This window comes from Hirundo rustica, chromosome 3 (assembly GCF_015227805.2).
Source record: "Hirundo rustica isolate bHirRus1 chromosome 3, bHirRus1.pri.v3, whole genome shotgun sequence".
Taxonomy (NCBI): Eukaryota; Metazoa; Chordata; class Aves; order Passeriformes; family Hirundinidae; genus Hirundo; species Hirundo rustica.
In genome coordinates this window covers 57,705,823-57,719,290 of record NC_053452.1, presented here as the reverse complement: position 1 = coordinate 57,719,290, position 13,468 = coordinate 57,705,823, and the positions used below count along the sequence as shown (strand labels likewise).

General features: G+C 43.6%; 2 protein-coding genes across 9 annotated transcripts in view; both read left to right on the top strand.

Annotated features, from left to right (window-relative positions):
- Positions 1-7,728, top strand: part of PLEKHG1 (pleckstrin homology and RhoGEF domain containing G1) — a 186,572-nt gene extending 178,844 nt beyond the window's left edge. For 7 of the 8 annotated variants that reach the window (XM_058419833.1, XM_040059296.2, XM_040059294.2 and 4 more), the window contains 3 exons: positions 962-1,069; positions 1,883-3,551; positions 4,517-7,705. In XM_058419833.1, the coding sequence (XP_058275816.1) occupies positions 962-1,069; positions 1,883-3,551; positions 4,517-5,622 (2,883 nt within the window). In that variant the 3' untranslated portion in view covers positions 5,623-7,705. Of the gene's footprint in view, positions 1-961; positions 1,070-1,882; positions 3,552-4,516 lie in introns of all 8 variants that reach the window. The other variant, XM_040059293.2, reaches the window with a different exon arrangement.
- Positions 7,729-9,201: 1,473 nt separating this feature from the next.
- The window catches only part of MTHFD1L (methylenetetrahydrofolate dehydrogenase (NADP+ dependent) 1 like), a 145,781-nt gene continuing 141,514 nt past the window's right edge, over positions 9,202-13,468 (top strand). The window contains exons 1-3 of the mRNA XM_040059706.2: positions 9,202-9,336; positions 11,236-11,286; positions 11,364-11,417. Of these exons, the coding sequence (XP_039915640.1) occupies positions 9,202-9,336; positions 11,236-11,286; positions 11,364-11,417 (240 nt within the window). The remainder of the gene's footprint in view (positions 9,337-11,235; positions 11,287-11,363; positions 11,418-13,468) is intronic.

Below are 13,468 nucleotides of genomic sequence, written 5' to 3'. Positions count from 1 at the left end.
TAATCACTTGCATTTTAACAGAGAAGATGCAAAAGCCCCTATACAGAGGGAGAAATTCCCACTGCTTGAATTTTACTTAGTCCTTTGCAGTCCTCCAACCTAGTTGTTACAGAAAAGTTTTACCTATTGCACACAACTGGCTTTTCCTTGCTTCTTCAGATGATGCCTTGAAAATACCTTTTTAGGCCTTATGCAGAGACAGTGCCTTCAAAGCAAAGACTTGAATATTAAGTTAAGATTCAGGCACTGCTGCACGTAATGGGATGTTTCTTGAACGGTGAGCCTCTGGCAGTAGCTACGAATGTGTGAGCTTGAATATGAGAAGTTTTGAGTAGGATTTCTGAAAATGAGAGTCTTTATTTCTTACTACTGCACAGATGGTAGTTTTTTTTACTCAGTATGATGTTTCCACATGTATGCAGTACCTTTGAAAGACTAAAAATCCAGCTTCAAAACGTGTCTGTATTAGAGAATATAGATTTTCAGTTTATTTGGTTTAGTTGATACTTAGGTCATATCCTTGTGTGGTTCATTTATTTCGTGAATTATCTGAAACCAGTTATTGAAATTCTTTTTGAAGCTGACTGCATTTCCTCTTTGAAATGACACTATATGCATTATAAATATTTGACAAAATAGTATCTTGTACCAGTGTAGTGCAGTGTCTTGTAATTCTCCCTCTTGCAACATAAGCAAGAACGAAAGAATAAGTAAGCACAAAAATACCACCAAAAATTTGATACTATTAGCTTAGTGGTTACTACTAGATGTGACAATGATACTTCTACAGGTTTTATAAGCTCTGAATAATTCTTGTGGCAGTGCTAATGACTCATAAGCTGTTTCATCTCCCAGTGTAGGTCCCTGATCTGTTCTAGCTCCTAATAATTCCTCCGAACAAGACTGTACAAAGAACTGTGGATTTTATTACCTCTCCCATTTTTTTTCTTTAAAATCACAGCAAAACTCACTGCAGAAATCAAAGGGAGGAAGAAAAAGGCTTAATAGTCAAGCTGCTGAAAATGTTGAAAAACGAAGAAGTCTCAATCTCAATAAATGTGAAATGCAGGTAAGCAATTATTATTTTTTACTTCTATTTTTCTATGCCTCATAGGTATGTCAAAGAAATCTGATTACTCTGGGTTGACAGATACATCATCTTCTGTTTATGTCATGTATCAACGTTCATATCATTAAAATATTCATATCCATGACAAAATACTTTTTTCTGGGGGCTGGAAAAAGCAAGTAACTAGCATTAGAACAAGCATTAACTGAAGATGAAAGGAGTTATCTTTCCTTCTCTCCCTGAAACTCTGGCCAGCAATATCTAAAGCATCCTTTATGTTGGCGTTAGTGAGCACGTGGCCTTGCTGTAAATTAGATCTGGATGAAAACTTACACTAAAAAGAAAAAAAAAAATTCAGTGGCATGTGCTAGGGAGCATAAGATTCCTTTCTGCTAGGGTTATAGGCAAGGAAAAGGAGAAGAACAAAACTTTTGGCACAAATCCAGAGTTAGATTAGCTTAATCCAACTGTGAAACTGCAGAGCTAGCATAAAAGGTTTAATCTAACTCCTGCCAAACAAATTTGCCTTTAATTACTCATGCATGAACATAAGCTACTGTCTTGTATTTGAAGTAAGATGTTATTAAACACCAAGAGTGAACTCTGAGCCATGGTAAGGATTAGGAGGCAAAGTAGTCTGGCACTGCCACCTTGGCTCCCTCACTCTCTGTTGAGAGAGTGCACTTGCCCAGCCCATCTCACGCTTCCCTGCTGCAGGACACACTGGTGCTGTGGCAGTCCTGTGAGAAGAGGGAATCGCTGTATTATTACGGGGATATGCTAACGTTACCTACAAATTTCAAATCTCCACAGAGCTCCAAGGACCCTTCAGATGAAGAGTCGATGCAGTTGAATACTGATCTTCCATTTTCCTGCACAGCTAGACAGCCACAGTCTCCTCAGCTATTCAGCACACCCCAGAGCAACTCTCTGATTGTGAATATCCTGGGGGGAAGTACCTCTGTCAGAAACATCTGGACGGACCATCAGATCAGGCAGGCATTGTTCCCCAGCCGGCGCCCACCTTATGAGAACGAAGATGATGAAGACGATTACCAGATGTTTGTACCATCAGCGTCTACATCAAACCCAAGTTCAGCTCCTGGTGGAGAAAGGAGGGGTTCTTCTGGGCGTCCATGCAGCTGGCACTTGGGGCAAGCGCAACAAAACGAGACTTCCGGCCCCACTCGTCACAAAATCGTTAGACGGGCCAGTAGTGCTGGAGAAAGCAACACGTGTCCAGCCAGCGCCAGGTATAAAACAGGCGAGCGTGGTTCTCGAAGGGAAGTGAAGACAGCAGAGGGGAGCAGTAGGAACGCGTATCCCGAATCTTCAGAGGAGCTGACTATCGATGATATTGAACATGTTTATGATAATATAAGCTATGAAGACTTAAAGCTGATGGGTCTTACAAGAAGAGAGGAGACGTGCCGTGGTCCCCGGAGATCAGCTAGAGACTCTCTGTATGAGGCTGAAAACAAAAGCAGCTCAGATTCAACTTCCAAAAAGAAAACAGCCAATCAAAAGAGGACCTCCATTCATGCTAGTAAGGAAGAGATACTCCTCAGTAAAGAAGCACCAACTTCAAGTTTGGATGAGCTCAGAATTGTTGAAGACAACATCTATGACACCATACTCCTTCCCGAAACATCTCTGTTGAATTTTAAACGTGACCCCTTAAAGGCCTCTAAAAGGAGGAATTTTTCGGAAAAAGACTTTGCATATTGTGACGATCTACGACATTTTGTTTCTGAGGAGAGTCTCCAGTTCAGTGAAGATGAAAGTCCTTACCATCGCGTTCCCGTTGACAATGACTATTTGAGCTTAGTAGACAGCTCCTCCAACTCTGACTCGCTGTCGCATAAGTCTGCAGCAGATAAACTCTCAGAAGAAGTAGATGAGATTTGGAACGACCTGGAGAACTACATCAAGAAAAATGAGGAAAAGACAAGAGACCGTGTCCTTGCAGCCTTTCCTGTTTGTAAAGATGACATGCAGGAAAGGCTGCATGCTGGTAGCACACCTGAACTGAGTAAAGATGCAGAGTACTCACTGTCTACTCTCTCTCTGCCAGAAACTCCTATTTTCCCTAAATCTGTGAAGCCCAGGGCTGCCACCATAAGTGAGGCCAATCTCAGGTGTGAAGACGCTACACCATGCAAGGAGAACTCTTTTATGAGTTTGAACAGATCTTCCTTCTCCAGTGAGATGCCTTTTGTAGATAGCCCATACGAGCCTGCCAGTAGTGTTCTGTCCAGCACACCTGCAGAGGGCATGGAAAATGACTTGGCTGTTATGGATAAAACAAAGAACAGAGTTTTTATGATGGCAAGGCAGTACAGCCAAAAAATTAAGAAGGCTAACCAGCTTTTGAAAGTTAAAAGCACAGAGCAGGAACAGCCAGCTAGCAGACAACAGAAACTGAAACACAGAGATCTTGCTGCTATTCTGGAGGAGAAGAAACAAGGAGGTCCTGCTATTGGTATGTTGAAAACATTTCTGTACAGATACATTTCTTTAGTAACTTTCAGTGAACTTTGTGTTCTGAACTAGAAGATTATGAATTTTCCTCACCTTGGTCACTGAGTATCACAATAGTATTTTCTGTGTTACAACTGAAATGAATTTTCTCAGACTGCTTTAATATGAATGGTCCTTTATATCCCATTTCTTTTTACTTGATAACTTTGGGAAGAAGTAGCGGGGCAGTGTCAGGAAAGAGCAATTCAGCTGAGGCTTGAAGTAGAAATCATGCCTGAAACACTATTGGCCTCTCAAAGAAAAGCAGTTATTTCCTTTAGCAGTGTGACCTTGAGAGTTTCACTAAACCAATGTTTTTTCAAGTCGGTCTGACTTCTAAAAAGTCACATACATTTGCTCAGGTACCATGCAAAATCCTACCTGTTAACATAAGGAATGTGGTCAGATAAGAAAGAGCTGAAAATCTTTTTGTTAGCTAATGATTGTACAAATTCATGGATATGCACCAGCTCTGGAACTATTTTTGTCCATGATCAATTGAAACAAAGGGAAGACTTGGAGCCAGCAGACTCCATGTACCAGAGAGTCATTCTTGCCTTCTTGTGATATTTTTAAAAGTCCCTAAATATCTTATTTACCAAGTCATTTTTAGAATGTCCTTTTCCATTTTAACATGAAACATGCAGCATATTATTGGAACCGTGTGCTGCATTGTGTCCTGCATGACTGCTCACTGTAGCAAGATATTTTATGCTTCTTTTCTTCAACAAAGTGTACTGAAATAATGTGATGCAAAGACCTTTCCAGCCTCCAGTGTTTCATGTTACTTCGCAGAAGCCAAATTTATTGACACAACTGAAAGCGCTTCTTCACTGATAATTAAGCATTTTGAGATTTTTAAATTTTCCCATGACTCACTGAAATGGATTCCTTGTCTGTGCTAAGTTAATTCTCTCTTCTTTCTAGGTGCCAGAATAGCTGAATATTCCCAGCTTTATGACCAAATTGTCTTCAGAGACAGTACTCCTAAGGTCCAAAAGGAAGCCGGGCCCACTCATCAGGAGCTGTCGGCTGGGAGGTTTTCCACACCCGTGGCCGCATGTTCTCCCCATCCCCAGCCTGCCAGTGAATGCTCAAGACCAGAAGATTGGCTTTTGCATTCTACGTACAGTAACGGCGAGCTGGCCGACTTCTCTCCGTGTTCCGAATCCCAGGACCCAAAGTCCAAGAACTCATATACAGAAGCTGGTACAAAAAGCAATTCGAAGCAGTTGCCATCAGCTGGCTCGGTGCCTTCCCTTCAGATTTCCAACCGTTTGCACGTCCCAGCGCAGAGGTGGAGCACCATTATAAGCCAGCCAAACAAAGAAAACTTGCATCAAGATCACGTCTATAACTCGCTGGGGAGGAGAGCAAGCAGTGTAAAACCGCAGGCATACAGCAGGTCACAGTCCTCATCCTCAATAGTGGTCAACAGGTCTGGAGAATCAATTGTATATAATAATGAAATTGATAAGAAAAGGCTCCATTTGAATAGGAACTTTGGATTCAACAGCCATCAAACTCCTGGAATTGCTTCAGGATGTACAGGGCCAGAGATGAGAAAGCAGTTCCCTGAAAACTGTTCAAATATGATTTTGCAGGATTCTCAAAAGGTCCTGAGAGTGAACAGAGCCTCCCCTCTGACAGCTCAGATGGCCACTCAGAACTATTTTTCGAATTTCAAAGATTCTGAAGAAGGAGAAGGTGATGATGATGACGACTATGTTGAAATAAAGTCTGAAGATGAGGGATCTGACTTGGAGACTTCTCCGAACCAAACAAGGAATTCAGATCCTAAACTGCGTAACCCAGATGCTGTTTCTTCTGAAATGTTCTGTGGCAAAACTGTCTCCTGTAGTCCTGCGAAGTCTGCCAGCAGCAAACACGCACTTACCCCGTATCTGACTGCGTATAGTGATTCGGATAAATTGAATGATTACCTGTGGAGGGTACCATCTCCTAATCAGCAGAATATTGTCCAGTCTTTAAGGGAAAAGTTTCAGTGTCTCAGTTCAAGTAGCTTTGCTTGATGCTTTCAATAATTTCCAGCTGTACTGCCTTATCATGACAGAGTATATACCAGGGCAACCCGTACTGGCATCATGTATTTCCATAATATTACACTATCGGGCATTGTATCGCAATAATGTTGTAAATAGATGCAAAATATATATTTTTCAAAATTCCAAGAATCCTGGATGTGAAAAAGGCCTCATGTGCACTGTCTGGAGTCTCTGTAGTGCACGTCTGCTTCTCATCTCCTACTGAACCTTCACATCTCTTCCTTTGTTAGGTGTGATAACTCCCTGATTCTTGCCTTCGAATCAGGTGTGATGCCATTTGATTCTTAAAACATTTTATCATTTGGAAACCTTGGTATTGAGACTTTCCAGTTGGTGTCCAGTGTTCTGCATCCAAAATACCTGTGTGATTACACTGCTTACATGCAGGAGCATTTAGCTGGGCAGCTGCTCCTGTGACTGCACAGATTTCTGAGCAGGGTTCTGGTAATTACGCCAACAGGCTACTTGTGCAATTGCACACACTTTTTTGCACATTACTTTTCATCAGGCAGATTCCAAGTGTGTGGGACCAATGCACATGCTACATTATTTTAGAGCAAGCTTCTTACATTTTAAAGAAAATCTAGTCCTAGTACTTGTGCCAGGATGATAGCTCTGTGTCTGAAGCCTCTTCTACTTTCTCAAGCTGCGTAGGAGGCAGAAGACAGGCAGTGGAGGCTTTTTATGAGAACCTGTGGATGTGACACAGTCCTTGCCTGGGGAATGGCCTTGGCATTAGGAGGGGAGCTGCGCTGCTTGTCAAGAGGGCTAGACCAGTCTTGGTACCTCCAGTGATGGTGGTGTTTGTGACACACAAGCAAAATCTGAGTATCTTGTAGCTCAGGGCCCAGCAGTCAAAAGCTGCTGTGTAGAGTTTGAGACAAAGCTGTGTGTTACACGCAGTGACCTGGGCATTTGTTCAAGTCCCAGTGCCAGTAACCCTTTGAGAGAATGAGGCTTGGCCAGATTCTTGGGTGAAATACTAATCGTGGGGCACATTTGGCCCACAGGGTGGTTCAGTGATACTGCTGGCTGAGTGACAAGCTGCAGTCCCCAGGGCATGCATCTCCTGCAGCAGGAAGTGACCATTCCTGACAGGGAGAGGTAGAAAATATATTTTGTGAATCAGTCAGGGCTGACTCTAATCCAATTTATGTACAATTAAAAAGTAGCTTAAAAATGAGAATACATTCCGTTCTTTTGCAAATAACACATAGAAAAGATGCTGCCGTTTAGCGCAAGGACAGGCTTTCCATTACCATCTACACTTAACTCCCCTTCGTCATCTTTGTTGCACAGCTTTGGATTCTGTTACTTGAAAACATTGTACCGAAAGGAAAGCCTAGATACATCTACACTGATCATTTTGTGTGACTTGTTCTTTTGGTGCTTACATTTTTCAGATTACGTGGATAAAGCCAGTACCGAGTTAAACATATCAATAAACAAAGGAATTTCATTGTAATACTGTTTTTACTAACCACCTATCTCTCCCCTCAGTTACAGAGCACTGTACTTCCAGATCAGCTGATTATTTACTGCATTGGCTACCATGAGGAAAACCTGAAGTTACCAGTGTACAGCTAATTACTTGTAGAATAAGATTTGAGGACTTGAATTTATTAGACCTGACTAAATTATTTACCACACGTGTCTTGCATTGGCTAGGAATTGTTGTTTGGAGGGCTGGTTGGTCATGGTACTTTACTAGCTCGTACCACAGGGATACTTGTTACAGTCAGCACACCCCCTGTGATAGGACCCGTATCTATCTAGTAAAATCCGACTGAGAAATAATGTTGTACATATTTAAGACGCCGAGGTGTAGCAGAGCCCATATTTATTTAATATAGCTTGTAAAGTATTGTAAATACGGATAGGAGGTAAATCTGTGGGCGCGCATCTAGATTTGTTTAAACGGCTTTAGGAGAATGTTTAACTCGCATCTCATGCAATCAGTGGAGTTGGGAGGGAGGGGAAAACAACCAACCAACCAGAAAAAGGGACTTCTACTAGTATTGTAACTTCTCCCAGGGACCATTTCATACTATTTTTAATAAACGTTGAGTATGCAAAAGCTTTGGGTGCTTTTCATTGCGGGGGTTGCGGGCCGGGTGCGGCGGAAGGAAGTTATTTACTTCTGCCTGTCGGAACTGATGTTCGGGGGTGATTTGGATGGGGTTTTTTTTCTTGAAAAAGAAAAAAAAAAAAAAAAAAAGCGGAAGCGAAAGCGGGGGAGCGGCGGGGCGGGGAGCGGGCGCAGGCGGCGCTCCATCCCTGCCCGCCCCTCGGCCCCGCTCCCGCCGCTGCCCCGTGCCCGCGGAGGGAGGGATGAGGAGCGCGGCGCTGCGGCGCTGCCTGGCCCCGGCGCTCCCGGCCGCGCTGGCCCCGCCGCGCCGCGGGCTCGGCGCGCTGCTCCCGCGGGGCGGCGCGGCGGCGGCCGCCCGGTAAGAGGCGCACGTGGGGAGGCAGCGCCGGCTGATGCAACCGGGGGCTGCGATGGTGTGGGCGCGGAGGGAGGAGGGGTGAGGGGGATTTGGGCGATGCGCCCTCTACGGGTGCGTCGGGTTGCTTTTTGAGGCGGGCTTTTGGGGGGACCGCGTAGTAAAACGCCCCGCTTCCCCCAGAACCGCTGGCGGGATTTGCTCCGGGTTCTGGTTTTGGTGGCGTTTTGAGAGCGAGCAGAGCCGCCGTCACGTGGCGGCGGCTCAGGTGAGGAGGTGCGCAGATGTGTGCCTGGATATTCGTGTCCCTGGTCGCCCCCCGCCCCTCCCCGTGCCGATTCAGCCTCGGACGGGATAGTTGGCAACGGCTTCGAGTTGAGCTGGTCATTGGCTTCTGCAAGGGCAGGAGCTATCAAAAATCCGCTTCCTGGCTGTTCTTTTCTGTGTGTCTTCCTTGCTGTGGGGGACAGACAGGCATATTTCAGGGGGTCTCTTTGCCCAGCTGGGAAAGTATCACCTGCACACGCAAAAGGTAACAGGAGAGCTGGCTGCCGCTTAGCCATTTTTTTTTTTTCCCAGAAAGCATTCCCAGTGCCTGGCTGTCACTGGTTTTTCCAAGAAGCAGTGTGGCAAACAGAGCTGCCTTGTCTCTCTTCTGCCAGTGGTTTTGAAAGGGATCCATGAAGGTGGCTGCTCTGCTGCTCGTGGGGTTGGTGTAGCCTGTGTGGCAGCCCCAGTTGTGAAGGCCCCTGCATCTGTCACTGCCCCGGCCAAGGGTGTGGAAACGCAGGGCCCAGGTGATGCAAGAGCTGGTCAGACAGCTCAGGGTGATGGTTCCCTGCTGCGCTTCCCATGCTGGGGCTGGACAAGCCTTCTCATGAATTAGCACAGCTGTAAAGTTTTGGGTGTGTCAGAGCAATGCCCCACATACCTATTTAAAAAAAGAAAAAAAAAAAAAAAAAATTGGCCTGTTACGGTTTTCTGTACCTACCTGCTGAGCACCAGCCCTCACAGTTCACATCCAACCGTAATTCTGGAGATTAAAAACATACGTGCCCAAGCATTTGTTACATTGTTGACTAACATCGGTTTCTGCCAGCTAATGTTAGGAGGGTTTATTTTGTTGAAGATTTGCTTGTCGCTGTGTTGCAGCAAAGTCACCGAGCATGCAAAGAATTCCTTGGCATCTCTTAAGAGAGAAAACCCACGGCTTGAGCCAACACTTGCCATTATTCAGGTAAAGTATGTCTGTGCACTCACTGGCTGTGAGAGTTCCCCTTTGGTACTGTTACTTGTCTGAAACTTCAGAAGCATACCATGCAGAAAGTAATTTTAATCCTTTTAAAAATAAAGAATATTGTCTGCTTTATTATAAAGCAAAGCAATAGGATGAGGTAGTTCCACCAGATGGCAGATTGCCCTTCTCCAGGCCTGAAACAGTCACAGCAAACTTCAGACTGGGAAAGCTTTGCAAAGGAAAGGAACAGTTTTATCCCTTCTTCCTTTTGCTGATGTAGTCTTCCCCATGTTAAGTACGGAAGTATGGGTCACTTTTTCTCACAGCTTATCTAAATTGATTAATTAAATAGTTGAATTAAAATAGTGTTCTCAAGTCTTTATTTAGCTTGAAGCTTTTTTTGCAATCCTGAGCAAACTGCTTATGTGCCTGAAAATGTGGGCCTCTCTTCACTTCCCACCCCTGGAAAAACAATGCCAGGATTAGTGAAAGACCCTGCTGCTTCCTGTCAGCCATGTTACCTGTGGGTAGCTACAGCTTACCAATGTCTTCCTGCTCTTCCAAGGGGAGGAAAACCACACTAAAAAGTTCCAGTCAGCTCAGAAGGGTCTGCATGGAGTAAGTGCCTTGTGTTAAGTGTCAGCATCTTGTAGAAGTAGCAGCACTTTCTGATGTGAAGTAATCTTGCAGTAAATGAGAACCATTGTTTTACTAATGTTGTGAAGAGCTTTCCTTCCCACTTATGGTACCATTTTTGATAGGCAATTGAAATCAGAGATGAGGATTGCTATCCCTGCAGAGCTGAAAGATGTTCATCCTTGGATTGCTTAAGGTTTGAAAGCCACAAAACTAGGGATATTTATTGTTCTGAGGGGAACCAGAGCCATGCTGGCAAGAATGTTATTGTACGGTTTCCTAGGATGGTTTTGGTTTTGAGTGGGCACGCACTGAAACTCTGACCCAGTAGGTTTTAAGTTTAAAACCCAGCTGTAGGTATTTTTTAAGTACTGATCGTGACTCTAAGTAATGCAGCAACAGATTTATTTCAGGTCTTCTAGTGAGGATCTCTGAAGAGGCTCTCCCATCTCCCACCCTCCCTGATAATTGCTTTTTCTCAGAGCCTTCTAAGGCTAAAGCTTAAGGACTGCTAGAAAGGAGCAGAGGGGTGCAGTGAAATTATCTCCTTTGCCAGTCCCTCGCGAGTAACGGCGGTCGGCATGATGGCACCGCCTCTTCGGCAGGACTGGGAATGGGGGGCTGCAGGCTGATCCTGCAGTGGAATGATTTTAGGACTGCCCTTTTCCTCTTGAGCCAACTGAATCTGAATCGATGCCAAAATTGATACCAGTGTTGCTAATTACCCATGTTGAACCTCGGTTGGAGCTGTGCAACAGCAAAAAATGGTTGGTGGGTGCTTCTTAATTTTTTTGATGCTGAAAAGTTAAAATAAAGCATCAGGATCCTGCTTAACAGTGGAGCTGTTACCCTGCAAAGCACCACTCAGCAAAGCACCACTGGCTCCCCTTCACCTGCTGTCCTGTCCTGGTGCTCTGCCAGCCCACGTGCTGAGCTCTGGCCTCACCTGTGCTGCTCAGTGGGTTTTGATAGGAACTGGTTTAGGGCAGGAGGTTTCTGCACAAACTCGAGGTAAGTGTTCACCTGCCAGTGCTGCAGCAGCAGGGACGTTACAGGGCACAGTGTGGTACCACCAGTTGCTCCATGCCAGTTAAACTTCTTGTGCGGTCAGTGTAGGGGTACAGTCCCAAGTCCCACATTTACATTACTACAATACCTTTAGACACAGACGTTGTCACTGTGTTTCTTGCATAGACATGTGCATTAGTGTACTCATTTTTAAATGCATTGTTTTGAAACTCAGTTACTGTTTTGTTCCCCAAGGCACATAATGACCAGTTGATTCAAGAAGCAAACAAGAACTTTGCCAAAGAGGTAAGCTTTAGCTGATACATTTGTTAATAATCCTGAGCTACTCACCTTTGGTAATTTTAAATGTTTTCTTTCAACAGATTGGTCTACGTGTCATTCACATCTGTCTTCCTGAAGGCAGCACCAAGGATGAGGTAACTGACGCACCTGAAAGAGTCTTCCTTTTCCCTTTCTGTCGTAAACTTTTATTTATTACTGACATTCATTATTATTTTGACTGACCTATAGTAACTCAGATTAGGTTTAGGATTGCCTTGGTTTGAATAGAAAATATTACCCACTTACTAGCAAGAGCAAGAAAAAAGAGAATTAATGGGCATATCTGCTATTCCCTGGCAAGCTGGGGCAGAATCAATAGAGGAATGTTTTGGTTTTGTGCTTGGTGTTTAACACCATACCAGCTCAGGTGTCCTGCAGTTGTTCTTGTGACTGTACCTGATTATTGCCCAGATTGTTCTGGGAAATTACAGATTATAGGGGTAAGGAGAGGGGGGTGTTGAATTTGTCTATTGATCTCTTAATATTTCAATTATGTATTAAAAAAAAAACAACCCAAAACACTAGAAGCCTGAACTCTTTACCTTGTTGAAGGCAGAGCACTTAATGTCAATTTTGTTTTAAATAGAGAAACCATGTAGGAGTTAAACCAGTGAAGGAATGTATAGTAGTAGATGACACTGTTCCCAGCTGGCCTCCTTGTGCTTGGCAAGTTTGATAATCCTGCAGGCTTGTGAGTTCCGTGTACTGTTCTGTTTTTCGGCACACTTTGCTCTTAAAATGTTACTGCCTTGCAGTGCAATCTCAAGAACTGCTTCCAGATACATTGAAAGGAACTTACTGTGAAGTTTGTAGATTATGGATAGTCAGCTACCCATTTAAGAAGAGTGGGCTTTTGAAATGAAAAACAAATACACTTTGTTGTTGGTAAATGCGTTTTATCTGTTGAGTAACACAGCAGGAGGTAGGTAAAAAACAGTGATGGTGCAGCAGGAGTTGCAGATAGTTTGAAGTAGTATCTTAGAAGTGGTTGAGCTGTGTATTTAAAGAGAAAATTGGGGTATTTCTGTTACTTAAAGGAAGTTACTTCCAATAGAATTCATCATGGTTTGCTTACTCTCTTGCTTACTCACTATGACAGGTTTTTTTCATCTACTAAAATCCACATCTCTGTTGTGTTCCCTGGTGTGGGAAGGTGGGAGGGATTTCAATACCATGCATATTTGGGTTTTGCCATAACTACCTGTGTACAATAAAAGCAAGCTGATACTACACTACTTTACCCTGCATGAGTTATAGGTAATTTAAATGCTGTGATGATAGAAAGCTGAATTAAAGTAAGATGCAATTAAAATGGAAAACTGAATTATTTTCCCAGGAGGCAGAAATACAGCTTGGAGTTTTAATTGCTCTGTAACCCCCCAGCATTTTGTAGCATACCAAGGTTTTTTAAAGAAAGATGCAGATGTTTTCATGTCCATATACTGACACTCATCCTGTCTAGTGCAATGTATACCAGTCCTGTTGCTGTCAAGTGCCATAGGACCTTAAGAGATATGCCTGGTTTTTGCCTCAGCAGTCAGGAAACTAAAGAGGCATTTCTGTACCAGTGACATGCTCGTGTAATCTGTGTTTAGCATGAAAGTAGTACTTTCTCTTGGTTCAGAGTTACAGCTAATTTAACCCCTGCCTAATTCCCCTGGCTTAATGTTGATCACATATCAAGTGTTTGGGTAATAGAGTTCACAATTACAATGAATAACTTAAAAGAAAAGCATTTTAAGAAGGCATGTTACTAGGTAAGGAAAAAAACCCCGAAAAACTACTTATAATCCTTTTCTGTTGGATGTTAACCCAGTTTTATTATAAAACTTTGTGATGCTTGCATACTGGTTTTATATATATGGGAAGACGTGCTTGCATGACGTTTCTCACCTAAAAAACCTTTGGTGTGGTTTGTTCCATTGTATTCTTTCTGGTCATGGCAGAATAGCACAGATCAGTATTACACTTCAGAGAAGAAGGAATCGGGGGTAGGTAGTACAGCCTCAGATGTCAGATATGACCAATTATAAACCACTTGAAATTTCATCTGGTTCAGTACCTGAAATTCATGGACTTCTCTGTGGTGCCTTTTCAACATAACAGTCCTTCACTGGCAATAGCCAGCTCTTAGGATCAGGGTGTT